At 41.7% G+C, this 19414-nt stretch overlaps 1 protein-coding gene across 9 annotated transcripts in view; it reads left to right on the top strand.

Moving 5' to 3' along the window:
• FNBP1 (formin binding protein 1) overlaps positions 1–14114 on the top strand; it is a 68286-nt gene extending 54172 nt beyond the window's left edge. For 2 of the 9 annotated variants that reach the window (XM_075716071.1, XM_075716069.1), the window contains exons 10-15: positions 591–605; positions 4509–4618; positions 7474–7606; positions 8600–8721; positions 9192–9328; positions 9788–12589. In XM_075716071.1, the coding sequence (XP_075572186.1) occupies positions 591–605; positions 4509–4618; positions 7474–7606; positions 8600–8721; positions 9192–9328; positions 9788–9966 (696 nt within the window). In that variant the 3' untranslated portion in view covers positions 9967–12589. Of the gene's footprint in view, positions 1–590; positions 606–4508; positions 4619–7473; positions 7607–8599; positions 8722–9188; positions 9329–9787; positions 12590–12672 lie in introns of those variants that run through there. The other 7 variants (XM_075716070.1, XM_075716064.1, XM_075716067.1 and 4 more) reach the window with 6 other exon arrangements.
• The last annotated feature ends 5300 nt before the right edge of the window (positions 14115–19414 follow it).

Raw genomic sequence — 19414 nt, 5'->3', positions numbered from 1 at the left:
TTCAGGGACGTTGTCCTTTGGACATAGGCCTGAGAGATGGGAAATCGCTGGAGATCGCTGGATCCCATCATGCTTCTGGCAGCTGGAGGCCAAGTGCAGTACCTCACCTCTTCGCTGAGTTTTGGCTAGGTGTTATCCCCCCTTCTCTTAAGCCCTTGCACGAAGGGGCTGATGCTCGTGACTGCATTTCAGCACATTTTTGATCTAAAGTGACTTGCATACATTTGTAAGTTCCGAGGGGTTTTTTTCTACTTCAGAGGTGTTACTATGTGAAAAATCTCTTTTGTAGCTGCTGTAAATAAGGCAATCCAGGCCAGACTTTCACCTGCAGTGCTAAAGCACATGTGTAGAGGTACAACACTCTTCCATTTCTGTTTCTGACAAGGAAATGGCAGCTGACTGATAACGCTGGCCCATCTTGTGAACTTTTGCACAGATCTGTTAGTGTTACCCATTTTGCCTTCCAACAGCAAGGGGATTATGTGTCATTTTATTGTAACATCAGTCTGAAAAAGTTCCTCTTCTACTGATGCACTGTTGTTTTTTCTCTTTCTCCCCCCACCCTGTATCTCTCCAATTTTTACATGAAGCTTTCTCTCAAGCTGGTAAGCACATTTACAGCATGCCTGTCCTGTGTTCTAATCACAATTTTCTGTGTGTGTTTTAATGTGCACTGTGCCACATATGACATGACACTGAAATTAACTGTTAAATTTGTTTCTTCTTTGTGTTTGCCTTTTTTTGATATTTATCAGATAACTCTGAATACACAGGTCTGGAGTCTAATAGAGGTGATCAGAATTCAGTCTTTCTAATAAGCTGCTAAAAAATTAACTCTAATACATAGTTTAGTTTTCACTTTTATAATCTAGGGCTATGAAAATGTAGAAAAACAGTATCAAGTAATTCTGCAACTGTATAAGTATACTTTAAAACATTTAAAGAAAAAAATAATAAAGGTCTCTGTGCTTGCTGGACCTTTTCCAGAGAGAAATGCATGTCTTTTGTGTAACGTAGCTGCAAAGTTTGCTTTCCATGTCCAGGTATTACTGGAAATCTGCATCATTATTGCCTACATTTTACAGCCCTATGTAGTCCTTCAGAATAACTAATAATGTTATTAATTAAAGTTCTGTAAACCTTAACCAACAAGGTTAACTCAGTCTGATTTGAATTTGCAAATGGAGAGAGATATATATATATGAATCCTAAATTCTATCTTGGATGCAGCTGGGAAGGTTTCTTGAACTACGGTAAGATAATATGTTACTGAGTTGGAAAGGGAAGGGGTGAGCATATTTGGGCAAGTAAATTATGTGCTGAACTTCATACACAAGGTACCGTACTACTTTGAGATACTCCACACCTTGATATGTTCCTGACAGCTTGTCTATATCCCTCTGCCCTTCATGAGCCTAGTTACAAAGAGAATGCAGCTGGTTTGCTGACCCACTTCATGCCAGCATGCAAGAGCCGCAAACGATGCATTGCAGTTTCAGAGAGCTTCAGAGGATCTGCGCTAGCGCCTTAACTGCATTTGCTTGAAAGTTTTCTTATTCCTCACCAGTCAGTGCCTTTAGGTGCTCTCTGCCCCCTACACATACATTGTTCTTGGATACGTCACTGTGGACCGGTTCTGTTCGTAGCAGTGTATTTGGAGGAAATGCATGGGCCAGGAAAGCTACCTGCTGTAGCCCTGGAGGTTTCAGGTCCTGCTGCTGCTCCGTCAACACAGTGTCTTGCTTGGGCTCTATTAGCAGTATTGCTTCTCACTGGACACCTGTGGTGGGCCTGAGGAATGATGGAAATCTGTAGCTTACTTGCAAACCTTGTTCTTTTGGCTGGTAGTCCAATGCATTTATACCAGGGATTTCCATTCATCGTTTTCCTAGTCACGGTGCTAGTATGTTGTGTAGCTCAGCTAAGCCTTTGTATGTAGGAATAAATCCTTCCAAAATAAATGGCTGACCTGGCCTTTCCCCAAGAATTGCACAAATGAAAAGGATGTGCAGAGAGGGCTGAGACCCATGCACGCCTCGGGCAGAAGAGATCGGCTTGTTTGTAATTTCCTCTAGGATCCTAGCTGTACAAGAGCAGAATCTGGGGCTGATAAACCTTGTGCTCTCCCTATATGTAGCTTCAGCCCAGAAACTGGTCCTAACACAGCCTTGTTTTTCACAGTCCTTCATCTTAGGACAATTTGCATCCTAAATCCCAGTATCTCTATGCAAGGAAGTCTAGTGAGCACTGGCTCTGCTGGTCCTATGATAACATGTCAAAAAGAGCACAGATCTCCCCCCCACCTCACTGTTGAAGCATTTCTAAAAATGTAGGCAATGTTCTCTACTTGAGAGATAGCCCCAGGTGTGTTTTAGTTTGAGAGCATGAAATAAATGTGCCCAGCGTGTGCAAAAATTGCTCCTTGAGTCTCCCTTTTGGAAGAGGAACTGTAGCTTCTGTTATGATAGGAAACTATCAAGCATGGAATAAAGTCTGAGTGAGATCACCTCCTAGTCTCAGGCATGCATTTCTATGCAACACTAATGCTTTGGTCTGAAGCATTGTGAACAAAGCTACTGGATTTAGTCCAGCCTAGAGCTTTTGAATGAAGTTGAAGAATCAAAAAGATGATGCTTTTTCAAATTTGTTTGACTACACCTATTGCATTCTCCTAATGTATAACTGGGGATATTTTCAAGCGTATCTGTCTCCTCTTAGAATTGAGAAGTATGTTACATAGTCTTTCCTGTAACTGCTTGTTTATTTATAAACCTACGTCCAGATGCTTTGCCCTAAAAAGATATGTATGGCTTTAGCATGTAGATTATCCGTAAAATGTATTGAATCACACTCATGTCTAAGTGATGTGGGAGTTACTATCAAGCAAAATATTATTATCATTAAAGAATGAATTAAAATAGATCTCTCCTGTACCATGCACAGCAGGTGATGGAAGCGCTGCGAAGACTTCATGTGGTGAAAGTTTCAGAATGAGTGTAACTTAGTTGTTTCCTTAATTTGTCTTAAATTTGTCTTCTTGTCTTGTGAAATGGAATTTTTAAGTGTATTATTACACAGATGATCAGGGCTTAACTAGACGCGTATGCTGTCTTTTACTGAAAATCAATGTGGCAGCAATTTCATTAGGTTGCCTGTTCTGTTATTTTTGAAATGGCTAGACCAGAGAAGATGACCTGCTTGTGGTTGTCCTCCATCCCTCTGACACCCACACACTTTCTTTCTAAACAGCTTGTTCTGCAAATGCAGAAGAAAGACCACACTGTCTCGGAGCACATTCAGTGCAGAGTTGAAAGGGTCTAATGGGCAGCTTTTGTGGCAGTTTCTACTAAATCACGCTCCTTGGAGAGAGATTTAGCATTTTAATAAGACTAATGTTGCAACTCTGCTCACAAGCTTTCAGTAAGCTGCTGGGCCACTGAATTTGCTTACTCAGCTCTGTGTTTTTACCCTTCTTTCTCCCATAGGCTGGTATTCCACCTTATAAATGAGACATGGAATGAGTAGAAACCAGAACAACAAAAAAAAAAACCCTGTACAAATTCAAGAAAATGTACAAGAACCTCATTCCTTATGGTGCAACTAATTAGTATTGATGTGTGTTCAGTACAGCCCACCCAAACTGTCCCCCTTGCCCTCTTGCAAGACAAAAATAGGTAGTAGTTTGAAGAAAATAGTATGCGTGTATTTTGTGTCATCTATCTGCTATATTAAATTGAGGCAATCAAGAAGAAGCATAGCAGTTTGAAGGCAGAAAAGGGGTTTTCAAGCAGAATCACGCAAAGGTAACCACTGCGGTCTTCAAATGTTTTTTTTCAGTTATGATTTCAAATTGATTGATTCTATGGCTTGGATAGAACTCATGATTTTTATGCTAGAACAAGTGAGAGAGGAAAAACTGAGAGACTTTGACATGGAATGTGGATCCTGGAAAGTATGCAGCACGGTTTTAAATTGCAGAACACCAGAGGAAGCACTTCTGTTAACTTAGTGCATTCAGGAGAGCCCTAACATAAATTAACTGTATTGGGCCAACACTCAGACTACGCAGACCAAGCCAGCAATTAATAGCGTACATGAGAAGCGTGGCTGCGATGCAGGAGTAAAAGCTAGCAACTGCTTTTATGGGGATGCTGTTTGTAGCACGGTAAGGGAAGGCAGGAAAGATCAGCATGAGAATGGAACTCTGTTAAATAAAATCTGATTTATAACTATGGATACAAATAGATTCTTGACTTTGCTGTTGAATTCTGGCATTCTTTAGTTGGTGATCTCCCATTAGCCATTTCCTATGAAAGTGGGATGTGGTCCTGAGATTATTTCTAGGACATCCAGATTGCTAAGAGATAACTCTCAGTACAAATAATAACAATGCTTCAGACCACTGTAATTTTGCACAGACTTTTGTGAGCTGTTTTCAAAATGCAATCCTGAAGGATTCTTCAGGCTCTGATTTTTTCTTCTTTTTTCTTCCATTCCACTCTGTGCAGGGAGCAGGGCCAGAGGACTTCAGCAATCTCCCACCTGAGCAAAGAAGAAAGAAACTTCAGCAAAAAGTTGATGAACTAAACAAAGACATTCAGAAGGAGATGGATCAAAGGTATGTCAACCCCCTTCAATGAAAAATGAAACAGGTGGTCTTATATAGGAGAACAGAAACAAGTAATATATAAGAAAGAGCAAATAAGGACAAGGTTCTAGGTTTGCTTAAGGTACTGTTCCAAGAAAAAAAAGAACCAGAGGTTACATACGACTAAAAACACCCAAGAGATGCAAGGCTCTGCACAACTCAGAATCTGAAATTGGTTATTTAATTTTGGCTGATGTAGGTCCGAGCTGGGGCAAAAGCTGGCTTTCTCTTTGTTCCATTCTCCCACCTCAGTGTAATGCATATCCTGTCTTGGGGATCATGAGAAGATCCTAGTATAAGGATGGGAATGATACAAATGAAGCAACTAGAGACAATTTTTCCTTCTTTCTTGGGCTTTCACAGAAGAGCAGCAGTTTGTCAGCCAGACAAAGATTGCTGTTTGATACACTAAGTTTGTTTCTTGATGTGAGCCGTTCCTGAGGGTGTGTTTTAGGAAAGTACAGGATGTAAATACAGCCTCAGTCAAAGGTATGCTCACAGACCTTTCAGCACTAAGCAGAGCACCTGTTACTGTATGATGGGCATGGGTAGATCCCAAGAAGAGAGGCTATTATGAGCATGATAACATTGTCAAAAGTGCTGATTGATTGGTGTGCATCTTAAGACTCTCTGATCTCTAGCTTACATTTCCTGGAAGCAGAAAAATGACTCCTGTGCTTTTGTGGATGCCTTTTCTACAAGGCTTCATTTATCATTCTGGTCAAGAATACAGCTATTTTAGTTACGTATCTTTTATTGATTCTGGCAGCCTGTATTTGTTGCTTTGTGTGTGTTCACATTCTGTAGTTGCATTAAAGATTCAGCATGTTATGTTTGCAAGAGACAGAACTTTTCTTCCCTGAATGATTTCAAGACTTAGCCTCTCCAGCACTAGTCTATCTCTAAATATTGCTTTGCATTTTTACAGATGTGCCTACATTTTCTGCTAACTTGCTTTGAAGAACCCATTTATTTGGTCTAGTAACCCAAACTTTCTTCTTTATGTTTTATATCATGAATGAGAAGGGAAAACTGCACATGATTATATGATTTCTCACTGCATTGGGTTTTTTTCCTCTGTGGTAACTTTTGTCTCTGTACAGATTTTGCTTTCTGCTCTGTATTGGTTCTGAGGTAACTCAACGTTAAAATCGGATAAGAAATCAGAGCAGAATGAGGTTATTTTAAATAAAGATAGTCTATGGTTGAGGAGGTAGCACCAGCAGTTAAATAAGAGTTAAAAAAATACTAATAATCATGACTCATATGTTTGCAATATTGTCCCTTAGGGCTTCGACCACAGAGGCGTCCCATTTCCTTGCCACCCACGCTTTTTCCCATTTTCGATACGCACAAAGCAAAGGCAGGCACAGGATTGCAATTGTCAAGAGTTTGGTGGGAAACTCTAAAATATAGGGAGTGTTAACTTGAGTCGTGGGACTTGCATTAACCTTTCTCACCCCAGCTAATGCCTAGAGAAAAGCTGAATAGCCGTGCCAGTAATACAGGAAATCAGCTCGTAAGTCCACCCTTCTCTAAGCTCTGAAATGTTCATCATCATGCAGATAACTTTTTTTCTTTAAGTTCAGCCTCAACTTGACTCAGGTCAAAGGCAGCACATTGCTGCCAGTGAGAGCTCCACAGGCTTTCCTAAGGGAGCTCATGAAGGCATGTACTATGTTAATCTTCACCTTACAGTGCCACATTCATCATAGCAGGCCTTAAAATTAACATCTCTGAAACCCCAGGCGTTTGGCATCTGGGCTGATACGAAACACAGCCCCCAGAAAGAGTCTGGTAAAAACGCTGGATAACTTAACAGGATGCAGGGTCGCATTATGTGGCCTGAGGTCTATCTGTCGCTGCGCCGTGACAAATGCAAACCATCTGGATTTAGCTTCGTTTTAAGCAGTGTGAAATAAATACCTTACAAATGATTTGGGTTGCAAAAGACAAACTGCAATAGGCAGGGTGAGAATTTCTGGTTAGCACTCCATTTATATTATTAGTAAGTCCATGTCCAGCTCTTTGTCCCAGTTTCTCAACTGGATTTCAGCCCATGATGGAGAATAATGATGCAACTATTTGTCTGTGCCCCAAAAACTGGGATGATATTCATCTAGAAAGCTGAAGCTGTCATTCATTGCAATGGTTGCAAGATTTCCCGCCCCCGCCCCCCCCCCCCCCCCCCCCCCCGCCCCATCCCGGGTTAGCAAGTAGAAATCATAGTACTAAATAAAAGAACATGTCAGGCTAAAAGTCAATACCAAATTCCTCCTTTTGCCTTGCAAAAGGCCACTGTCCAAGAATTCAGTCTTTTTTTGCTAAGATTCTTCAAGCGGAGCACATGGAGCTTGAATAATTCAGTCTAAATGTGTTGTGTCGAGACAAGCACACGTCTCCTGTGCCTCACGATCCACTGGTGAGGCTCCTCCTGCCAGCCTTGCTCACATGAAGAACGCTCAGCTGCCTGTAGAGCGAGGAGCTCCTTTTAATGCAGGGGCTTGAAGAGTTTGGCTTGTGTACAAGGTCTCTGTTGTGTCACAGTGTAGGTAAAGGCATCGCTTGCTTTTTTTATCTCTGACAGTGTAAATTTTCTTCTCGCAAGTGATTTTACTGTTAGTTTTTTAATGGCTGTTCTATACAGGGCAAAAGCCGCTGTCTGGATGTTCTCAGTTACCTTTGTAACCAATTAGGCTTGAACCACAGAGTAAAGAAGAGACAGTTTATTATTCTTTTCTTTGCCCTTATTTAGAGAAAGACATTTGACCCCATTTGTTAGCTGCACCAACACTTACATGTTTTATTTTTCTTCTGTCTCTCAGAGATGCCTTAACAAAAATGAAAGATGTGTATATCAAGAACCCACAGATGGGAGATGCAGCGAGTGTGGACCACAGATTAGCAGAACTTGGACAGAACATCGAGAAGTTACGATTAGAAGCTCAGAAATTTGAGGTATGGAAAGAGACATTTCAGTAAAATGTGATCAGCATATGCTCAGTTCTAAGCAGATGCTTCATTGCTTTTCCAGATGTATTGCATTTTCTTACCACGTATAGGTAAGAGCTACTTAAGCACTTGCATTAATTGAGATCTTTGAGCCTGTTTGTGTAAGAGAAATATGCACCATCTCTTGTGACAGTCAGGCGGCAATCCTGCTGTTTAATTTGCCACAGAGAAGAAATTGTGCTAAGTGGTGGTTGAGAGAAAATGTAGTGCTCTCTGGACTGCCCAGAGGGGTTCAGATGCTTATTTAATTAATAAAATAATTTGAAGCATCATGTTACAGATGTCTGTGGAAAATCAGAGGAACGTAAATGTAAAGCACTGTTTGTAGTCTAACAGCAAGACAGAAGCCTTCAGATAAAATGTGTTTTAAGGAATAGTCTGCCATTAACAGGAAGCTTCTTAGAGATACAAAATCTCAAGAGCATAAGGAGTATTTGGAACATATGAAGCCATTATAATTACACAAGAAGGATTGTAGGGCTGAGAAAAGACTTCACTCTAAGTTACACTATGTACATAAATAGATACAGTCTGTCAATTTTAGATGTTTCTTACAGTTGTTGGCTTTACTATCCATTGCTTGCTTATCCATTTGACTATTATAAGCTGCCACACATCTTTTTACTTTATTGTGACTAGAGCAGCAGCATCTCCCAACAGCTGTTGTTAACTGCTTCTCTTGGGTCACAGTGTTTTCAGCACCCAGTGTCAAAAAAGAATCGAGTTTTCAGTAAGTGTGGTTTTTGGCAAGACTGAGATTAAATATACACTTAAAGTACAGAATCTATTCCCCCTGACAGCTGCAGCCCAAAGGAAAATTTAAATATGTTTACAATCTGGTTTTAGTTCCATAGTCTGAATGCCAAATATGACGCAGCAAAGTAAGAGCAGCATATATCCCCTTGCAAACTGATGCATGAAACTGCTTTCGCCTTGCAGGGCTGGCTAGCTGACGTGGAGGGCAGGTTACCCATGCGGACTGAACAGGCCCGGCGGCAGAGCGGACTGTATGAAGCCCAGAACACTTCAGCAGTGAACAGCTGTGCGCAGGACCGGGAGAGGTACAGTATCTGTACAGAGCTGTCCTGTTCAGACTGGTAATTGAACCTACTTTCCTTAGCTTGTTAATCAGGAAAACTGTAGCTCTGCAGCATTCAGAAACTCATTCTGTAACCAGACTAAAGGTCTCCACAAAGTGTTTCACATACTGATTTTAGCATATGTAAGATCCCAACTTAAGGAGCTACTTTTCTGAATATGATGAAATGTGTAATAACCCCCTACACTCACTGCTGTGAAGGTGAGTGAGATAGGTGTGGTTTTTACAGCTTTTGATGGGAAAAATGACTGGTCTTGCCCATCGCTTTGTGACAGCTGCTAGTGTAACAGCCAGTTCTGAGCATGCTTTGGAATTGCTGAGCTGCTCCAGCTACCGTTGCTCACCTTGCCTTACGTGTCTGGTAACCAGGCCATTCTCTTAGCTCCTGAGACTGGTCGCTATAGTTGCTGTGTATTTTCCTCTCTTGAGCAGCCCAGATGGCAGTTACACAGAAGAGCAAAGTCAGGAGACTGAGATGAAAGTACCAGCAACGGATTTCGATGATGAATTTGATGATGAAGAACCACTACCCACCATAGGAACATGTAAAGCGCTCTATACATTTGAAGGTATCACTCAACCTTTACTCTCATTTCACTTACTGCTTTGTTTAGTTCATATGCCAAGGACAAGTGGAAAACCTTGATGTAACCCCTGCAGTGCTTAAATAGACAAAGAAGGGTCTAGTGAGGCTCTGGCATCATTCTGTTTCTTAGAGAGGCACTAAGACAGTGATTTGTCTCCTATTATGCATGGACTCTGCAAGAGGGAAAAAAAACCCCAAAACACCGAAAACGAAAAGCCTCCCAAAAACCCCCAAACAAACCCTCTGATGTCAGGATCAGAGTCATTTGGTTCTTCATGTACACACTGTTGTCTTCAGAGTCACGTGTTCTTGTTCACGCTGGTAGTGATGCAACGAAGGTTGCATCAGCACATTGTCCAAGTGTGCCCTGAGCACCTCCCCACTGCGTCTGTGGTTCCCGTTGCACAGGACAGCCTAAACTCTCTGTTACTGTGTCTTTCAGGTCAGAATGAAGGAACAATTTCTGTAGCAGAAGGAGAAATGCTCTATGTAATAGAAGAAGACAAAGGTGATGGGTGGACACGAATCCGAAGGAACGAAGATGAGGAGGGCTATGTCCCTACGTCATATGTTGAAGTTTATTTGGACAAAAATGCCAAAGGTGCTATGACTTATATTTAATACTATTATTATTACTACTTTATTTGCTTTCACAGAGATATCCAACCCTGAAACTGCTCTGTGTTGCAGATGGAGCCTTTTTAAAGTCTGTATAATGCCACAAGGTGCATTGTTCCATACATGGACTAATATGGCTTGCTGTACTGCAAAACGTGCTTTTTATTGATCAGAGAAGGATAGTGTGGTAGACTGTAAAACTGGAGGGGAAATGCAGTCTTTCCTAGACAGTGTTTGTTCAACTGTCGCTGCCATTGTACGCCCAACTTAGCGCAGGAAACACAAAGCCATTTGGAATAACATGGGCTCTCCTCAGATATCCAGGTGGCATCTCAGACACATTTACAAGTCAGGTGTTTGTCCCAGACTGATTCAGTGGAATGTTATATAGGAAATATTTAGACTGCTGCTTTGTGTCTCAGTGTGGTAGCTTTTCCAGAGCCTAATGTGTTCTGTGGACCTTTTGGGTTGAAACCTGGTCGTCATTTACTTAGTGTGTTTGGAAGGGAAAGGAGAGATCTTGCCAAAACCTGTCTACACAGCACTCTGTGGTCCTCGATAAATCGGTAAAACATTAAGACAGGTCCTCTATTATTTCCCACCTCGATACATTTCAGAAGATGTATTTGCTGTTTCAGATGATCATAACCAATGGTTTAATCTTTTTAACACAAGATCAGTAGAGACGTTCAGAGCTTAGACTCGGCAATCTTCTGTTCCGTTATTGCTTTTAACTCACAAATAGGTGTGTTGTGTAAGTAAGCAGTGCTACAGGGGAATCCCGGATAGAATATATGCTGGCACCATGAACACCTGGTAACGTAATACACTGAGAAATCAAAAGATTTTAGTCCCATTTCAAATCAGGATATGTTTGAAGTCCATTGTTAAATTATTTATGTGTGTTTTCAGTCACTTAATCCTTCAGATTATTGTTGTGTTTCCTAGACTTCAGAGTTCTTGGTGTGAAACAAGCTGCCTCATCCAATTTAAAAGAAAACTGAACCATTCTCGTTGGGATTTATGGACAGTAGGAAGAGAGGAGTGGGACTGTCTATGTAAACAAACCCTATAGCTTGATCAGTTCAGTGTCTTGGATTCACTATTAAACACTGCAGTGCCTTGTCTGCTGCAGATGAAAGTCTGGGGTCTTGTTTTATTTTGCCACAGTACAGTAGTTTTGTGTTTATGTTGGCAAATACAGGGTCAGTTGAGATGCAGAAGAGTGCGAAGAGCTCAGCCCCTCTGTCGGCTTTTATTAACCTTTGACAGAGGAACATGGATTGTACATTCTTCTTACTTCATATCCATAACAAGGCAGAAAGCACAGAATGGGAGATCTCTTATCCTTGTGTTCTCTCCTGTGGAGACTGACTGCTTTGTGTGTGGCAATAGTTGAAAGCAGCGTTATTATTCTGCTGGAAAATTTGTTGTTCAGCAGCGTAGGCTGCTTGAAACAGCTAAGCTAGTGTGGCATCTAAATCTGTCTTAAGTAACAAGCATGGCACTCCTGCCCTCAGATACGCAGCGTGGTTCACATCGGTGGAACGTTACAGCAGATCACCTATTTACGAGCAGAGAGCAGGTTGGATGGGAAGTGAAGCAAAGCGTGTCTCTGGGTGGGGTCAGAAATCCTGACACAGTCCTGCTAACTGAACTAGCAAAAGCTTGTCTTTAATTTACCCTTCTGGACAGAATATTGCAGGAGTACTGCAGTACCAGCCAGAAAATCATATTAGTATGTTAATGGTATTATGTAAGTTATAGGATGATGCTGAATGATCGTAAAAATGCAGTCTGTGCTGGGAGCGAAGGCTGATGCAGTTGCAGCCACTTCTATAGCAATGATGGAGGTTTTTCAGATCCTTTTAAGTTTTTCCATTAATTTTGTTGGACTTCAGGAACAGAATCAAATGTATCTGTGAATATCTAATATAAAGGAACTAGAATATTTACCACTTTTATTTCTCAATTCTCTGGTTAAAAAGAAAAGCTAAAAGAGAACTTCCCGTAAAATGTTACAGTAGCAGTATAAAGATTTGGGGGAAGTGCTACCATGCTTAAAAGACAAACTTTGTTGCAAGCTGCAAAATTCTCATCTGATTTTTAATCAATTAGTAGAAGTGACTCTATTCAATCCTTGAAACAGAAACTACGACATTCCTGAAAATGACACTGTAAATACTAAAGCATTTACAGACTTCAAGAGTTCTTTCCTCTTTCTGGAAAGACGCTTGAACAGCTGGTACCTCGGAATGTTAGTTGCATGAAGGGTTGGGAGCAGTCACACCAGCTCTGAGTCCATCTGTGACCCTTCTAGCCAGCAGAAGCAATTCTGGCTCGGGGGTACGGGCCTGACTGTGCCAGTGCCGTGAGCCGGAGGCAGCTCTGCCTGAGCAATGCAACTGCAAAGTGCTTCGTGAAAAGTCACGTGGCAGCGGGTGAGCTTTTTCAGTCAGCTGAAGCCTGTGTTGTCAGGGCTCTGCTGCCGAATCAGAGATGAATAGGACAGGTAAGTCGTGTGCTGCAGTCGCCCTCCCAATTGTAGTCTTCGTGGGAGCCAAGCTAGGTCTGTGTACTCCTGCAAATACCTGTGTGAGGGCTGTTTGTAAAGTTTACGATGGTACCTCTGGTCAGAGGGTGTTAGCAAACCCTATCACAAAAAAGAACAGTAATGTCTATCTTGTTTTGCCTTTTTTTTTTTTCCAGATGTGTACAAATCACTTCAGAAAATCTCTGAGTAGGTTTGCATAGGCCTGTCACCTTTTATTCTACTGGTTTGCTGCTACGGTTGTTTTAAGAGCTCTATTTCAGAAGGTTTTCTTTAGAAGAGATGAATGCACATGTCATATCTCCAGCAATGAAAGACTCTGTTAGGTACCGTTCACTCAGCATCAGCATGTATAAGTTCAACTCTTGAAATTTAACTGTGCATCGCTAGCAATGAAAGTACCGGCCTGACTGTATGAATTTAGTTGCAAATAGCATTATTGTCCTTCTTAATAAAATGAGAGCCAACACGATTCCTTCTCTTCATGATGCGTGCAGGCGATTATTACAAATGCTAAAAAACATTCAGACTAAGAATTGGATCTATTGGATGTAAACTCATATTTTGGGGCTACACCAACCTCTGACTGCTAGGGGATGAGGAAGAAAACTCTGTGCACGTATGGGTGTAGCTTCTTGCAGGGCTTTTCTGCACCTGTCGGGTATCTGGTGCTGACAACTTGTCAAATGCAGGAACTAGTTGGGCCTTTTTGCTCAAGACTGACCATCCTGTGTTATTGAATATGGTACCTCATAATCTTCTTGGGAATAAAACGCTCTTTCCCTGAGGGATGTTGTGAAATAGGCTGATACACGAAAGAATTTGCATGAAATAACCAGCTTCGTATAAACTCTCTGTTGCACCCGACAAAAATGCCCTGTTCGCTTCCACCAGAAAGACTGGCTGTTTGGGTGACGTGCAAGTAATAGGGGCTGTTTTGTGAAATGAAACTTCCTGATAAAAAAATTTTGGAGCCACGGGCTGATATTAGCATTTCAGCTCCTCTGCCGCTGTGGGTCTGTTTCTCCTCACCTCCAATTATATAAATAAATCCTTATAGACAGCTCTGTGATTCTCAGTGTTGCAGCTCTGCTGTTTGTTTGCTGTAACCATTATGCAGAGCCTCGACTTACATAAATAAATAGGTAAAAGTTAACCATGCTGATGCACTTTTTATCTAGGATATATCTGATTATTTAATGCTTGCCAAATTATTTAGGAAACAGTAATTATAAACTGGACTGTGGCTTTTTTAAATCCTTTTGTTAAATACTTGCCCTTAGTTCTCCCAGTATATAAAAAAATGTATATAACATAACTTAAAAACTAAAGTTACTTGAATTGTTTTTATCCTTTTATATATGTATAAATATAAATGGTTTTATAGTCTGTTCTGCTTAACCAAGCTGTTGTTTTGATAACTACTCAGTTCGTCTTATGTTGATAAGTGTTTTTTGGTTACTCAATTGCCTGCATCTGGTTGGACTTGCATAGAAACTTTTGGGTTGTGTTAAGGTTTGTTAAATCTGGCCAGTGTGGTTGTTTCGTTTCTATTCTTATTTTTTAAAGAATCATCATCTGTCAGGAATCTCTCTATAGCTTGATGTACCATGGTGTCTTCTTCTAATAAACATTATATTTTCTCATTCCTGTGAGGTTTTTTTTTTTCCTTAATGGCAATTCATTTTAGTTTAACTTTACTAAGCAAATGGCCCAGAGCTGCTTTTCACCTGCTTCCCACGCTAAGTACAAATGCAATTCCTTTTCAGGAAAAATATTTTGTTCTGGCTCTGTGAAAACTTTTTCATGCTGTCGTTTGGAGTTTTTTTTTCTTTTATGGAAGTGGGTGCAAAGGAGATGGGAAGGTTCCCCTGCTCTCTCGAATGTGAGGGACATTTGGACTCATCCTGCATTCCCTTGGATACCGCAGCCTCTTTGGCCAAATCACACTTCTGGATTGTAGCTTCACTTGGCCACAGAGGAAACCTACCCTTGGCCAGAAGTCTGTGGGTGCAGGAATGTGACAAAGGATAGGTTTAGTGGCCAAGACTGCTTGCACTTACCTGTTTATTTCTGCGCTTCCCTTAAGAATGAAAGGTCTTTGCAGCCTGTTGTGGAAAGGATAGCTAGTCTGGATTCGTCTGCAAAATTCTTTGTGTTTTTAGTTTCCTGTTGTTGTTCTTCAGTATCATTCATGGTGTCTGGAGCTGTCACTTGAACAGATACAGTACTCCTTTGCAGATTGAAAAATAAAAAGCTGTTTGTTTTCTCTGTTGCACTAGAAGTGCTGGCAGGGTTCCGCTCCTGAGTTTTACGTCCTCCTCCCAGAGGAGAGCGGTGTCCCAGTGATGCTCATCCCCAGGCTGAAGGAAGGGGCTGAGGCTGAACTGTTACTGTTTGAGTGCTGGCAGTGTATGCCTGAGTTCAGGAGCCTTCCTTAACCCCTTGTAACCTGGTAGATGCTTGGATGCTGTATTTCCTTTAACCTCCTGCAGGCAGTACTACTCTTAAGGGATCCCATTTTCCCCAGCCTCTTTCTAATCCAGTCTCTTTTTGTCTTTCTTATGTTTTAGATTCCTAAAGGTGTTTGTGCTGGTGCAAGAACCTCGGGGCGAGCTTGTCACAGAAGGAGAAACAAAATGGTCTGTTTACCCTGCAGGCAGTTAAAACACACCCATGGAAAGCCAGACTCCCAGTCTTGTCTGGAGTTCCCAGTTGAAAAATTCAGACCTAAATTCCATCCCAGTACCATTCAGACGCTTGCTCTTTTTCATGGCATGCTACTTGTGGCTCAGATTAACTTACCGGCCTTTCCCACTCTTCCGCCAGCTTGGCACAGCCCCTCTGTAAAACATAACCCACACTTGTCCCCCATCCGATTCCTCCCAACACCGGTCAAAGAACTGCTGGCTGCCCTTTGATGCAAGGGGTAACCAGAGAGTCCCAAGCATGTACTGGTCTGTCTTCTGTCCTCCCTTGTCCTTCAGTCCATCTGAATGTATGCACTGGTCCATCGGCGTTTCACATGGTGCCTTCAGTGCTAATCCTGCAGGTAGTCTCACCACATGGCTTGGAAAGGAGGTGCGTGCACGGGGAAAGCCTCCCCTGGGAACAGTGTTACAGCAGCTGGACTGGGCTCTGAATTTGCAGATATTAAATCTGATCCATATGCATTATTCAATATTCTGCTTTCCCCAAAAGGTCACTAATACTTGTCAGCCTTTATTTTTTTTTTTAAATCTAGGCTGATGCTCATTCCAAGTATTAAATCCCTATGACCTTGCTGTTTCCTGAAAGCCTTCAAGCTCACGTATGTACGCTTGTTTTCCTGCTCGTTCTCTCTGCCCCCTCCTCTTTATTCCCCCGCTCCTCTCTCCCTCCTCTTTCTCACACACACACAGACACACACACACAGAGACACTGGCATTTTGGTTTGAAGCCCCATTTTGCTTGTCACAAAGACCTCCGTTTTGCTCTCGTTTCAGTCTGCATGCTCGCCCTGTTGCCTTGCCTGCGCCCACCTTCCTGAGGGTCACGTTATTTTGTGGCTCGTTGTTGTTAATCTCTTTGCAGTTTTCTTTTGTTGGTTTGTTTTTCAGCATTTCAGACCTGCCTTCTCCTTTTGCATGACCTCTCGTGCGTTCTCATCAGTTAATGTTTGAATAACAGAATTTTTTTAGAAAAATCAGAGAGAAAAGAAAAAAGAAACCGCACTCTATTTCCTTCTCCCACCTTTCATGGACTGGACCTCGACCCAGAAGCCAGACAGGAATTGTGACCATCCTGTTCTCACATGGTTTTATTTGAAGCAGAAGTAGCATGATAAGTGATGCTGCGCTTTATCATGTCATGCAGTGGAGAGCGAGCTATGGTATCTCCAAATATCACGTGATCTGGACCGCAACTGCCTAAGAAAGGGTCCATTGCTTTCTAAATTTCTATATTTTAACTGTTGGTTTCCCCTGAATCTTTACCATTGCTAGGATTTTACAGTCATCTTGTACACATTTGAGCCCTGTAGGAGTCAGTTGCTATTTAATAGCTCCTGAGGGCCTAATTTATTCATAGATCAACACATCATTTGTGTTGATCCCTCAAATTCTGGAGATTTTACAAAAGACAAAGTTCCCTAAGAGCAAGTAGAATTTAGAAAATTGATACGGAAGCCACTGTGTGCAGTGACCCTAAAATGAAACCTCTCAGGTTTAGTTTGCAGACAAACGTGCGTGGTGTTTTGCTGCCTGCTGCGCTTATACGCAGGGTCAGCATATAGAAACGTGGCCAAGAATCAAGTACTCTCCATGCTGGGGGTTGCCTAGGTCATCCCCACTCAGGACGAAGTCATTTTTGAGTTAGGCGATGTGTTGTGTTCATAACTCTGTCCCTTTCTCTCCATTCAAGATACCAACTTTTTTTTTTTTAATAGCACAAAGTCCCTCAGTCCTACAGTTCGTACTGTAGCTGTTGTATTACGGTGCTTAAGATCTGCAAGCATCAACCAGCAATGGGTTAAGGGTTTTTAATGTAATTCAAGTGGCTCAGGAGCCTGCATGGAGAAGCAGGCGATACCACCACTGAGGCCGTTCAGCGTTAGCAGTGTCAGGAAGGGTCATAATTAACTTGCCATCCTTAGCATTGCTGCTACTGTGGTCGCTTAACTGTTTAGATCCACGAGCCTCCGATAGCAGAATGTGATCCACGCGGCTGGCGCCTGTGGCTTTGTGCAAAGGCTGTGCGGCATCCATCTATCGGGGGATGTAAAATGGTTAAGCAGTTAACAGGTGTGCAAAAATATCGTAAATATTTTTAGCTGCAGTATTTTTATTCTCATGTCCAATGCACTGTTGAATCAGCAGCTAGAAGAATTCGTTTTCACCTATTGTTGTGCCATCTATGTAAAAATTAGATAAAAGTTTGCTTTTATATATTTAATCTAGGTGGACAGTATATTATTGTCAGCCTCTGTGGAACATTTGAACGATTGCAATGTCTGTGTTGCTAAATAGCGCTTTAGAAGGAGCATTAGCTTTAGCTGACTGGTTTTCTTCAAAAGTTTTATTAAAAGACCATGTATGGAGTTTTTATAAACTTGGCAACTAGTTCCCGAGAGCCCGGATCTTAAAACTTACTGCAAGAAAAAAACGGAAACAGTCATGCACTGTAGCCTACACATCTTTATTCTGCTGCCTTTATTCAGGGTAACGAATGAGTAATTTTTGTAGACTATTCCTTTCACAAAATTTGAAGGACTAAATATGTGACTGGTTTATGAAAACTCTGCTTGAATTTACTAATCTCGCCCAGAAGTGTGGACTGTACATCCTACAAAATCTCATTATCCCCGGCAAAAGTCTCTAATGCCCTTTCTTAACACCTGTAAATACAGAAGAAACATATTTACTGAAAGTTGTGTTTAATGCTAAGTATTTTTCAGAAGCTCATTTAGTTTGCGTATTGTTCTTTGTTTTCCTGCCTGAAGAAAAGACCTAAAAGAAGCCAAATTCTATTTTAACATGATGATGTCAAGCACTTTTTTATTTGTATATGTGTGTGTATGTGTGTTTGAGCACTGATCTCTAGATTTTGGTGGCATCTCAGTCTTGTGATTTCATTGCCAATGTATAAGGTTCTGGTGTTGCCCATTCATTTCTGGAAACAGAATTCAACCAAATAAAGTGCTTCCATTTGAAAGCGAATATTGACCTTCTAACAGTGAAAGGAAAGTCATCCACATTTAAATAAACATTTAATTCCAGAAACACAGTTTCAGTGGACCCTTTTGATCATCCAGAGAAGAAGAAGAAAAAAAAAAAAAAAAAATGTTTTGTTGCTTCTCTTTCCCAATAAAAAAGGTGATGCCCCTTTGCTGGGGCTTCTCTGATGTGCTGCGGTATTGTAGCCATTGCTCTCCACTGACCTTTTCTGCCTTACCACAAACATTCCCACTTGAGAATGGGAATTTAGCTGTGGCTGTTTTGACCAGATATAAATTTTATAGCCCAAAACTCCCCTAAGCTGCTCTCGTACTCCTAGAGCTCTCATACTCCTCCTTGGGCTCCTCTCATTCTCCTGGAGCATGGCATGGATTTGGGTTTCATGTCCAGCTGTAAAATTTACAATGATCAAGCAGGACCAGCCTGTTCCCGTGGGGTGCTTGTACCTAGCTGCTGTATTCGGCAGAATGATGACACATTCTTATTCCTGGTACTTGATTTCTGGTTTTTCTTTCATAGTACTTCATACTGGAATTTTCAGGTATTTGGAGAATTAATTTGGCTCTGCCTGTACCTCTGAGTGAGTGTCCCACATAGCTACTTCCCATCAGGTCACTTTGAGATGCAGCTTTATCAAACTTCTACCTTTCCAGGCGGCACCGAAGAGAGACTGCAGTGGTTAGGGGTTGGGTTTCTCTTTTTAATTTGGTCATCTGAGGGGAAAGAAGAATGCACTGTTCTGGTTGGGGTGGTTGGTGTACTTGGGCAAGACAGGCGGCTCTTGCTTCTTCCCACTTGGGTAGGAGGCTGTGAGAACTGGAAGCTTGGGGAAAATACTTCCTCTGACGGAGCGCTGTACCTTGTAATGCCCGTAGTGAGGGCTTCGGTTTAACTGGAAGCCTTGGCAGATGTTTTTGATACTGATTGTTTATACTTTAAAAAGAAACCTGTTGCAAGCCTAGCAAGTAATGCATTTGTGCATGCGTGAACATGCAGGTATGTGAACACAGCAATGTTTCCCTTCACTGAATAATCTGCAAACCAGGTGCATTTCTGTAAGGCTGGGTGAGGATATTTACAATTCCGTTTCAATACGCAGGGTTGGTGAATGGGGGGATGTGTGTGTGTGTGTCACCGAGACAAAAACCCTGGCTGGCTTCTGGACAGCTTCTCCATCGCCTGTGAG

Source organism: Pelecanus crispus, chromosome 9 (genome assembly GCF_030463565.1).
Source record: "Pelecanus crispus isolate bPelCri1 chromosome 9, bPelCri1.pri, whole genome shotgun sequence".
NCBI lineage: Eukaryota > Metazoa > Chordata > Aves > Pelecaniformes > Pelecanidae > Pelecanus > Pelecanus crispus.
This window is presented reverse-complemented; position numbering and strand designations above follow the sequence as displayed.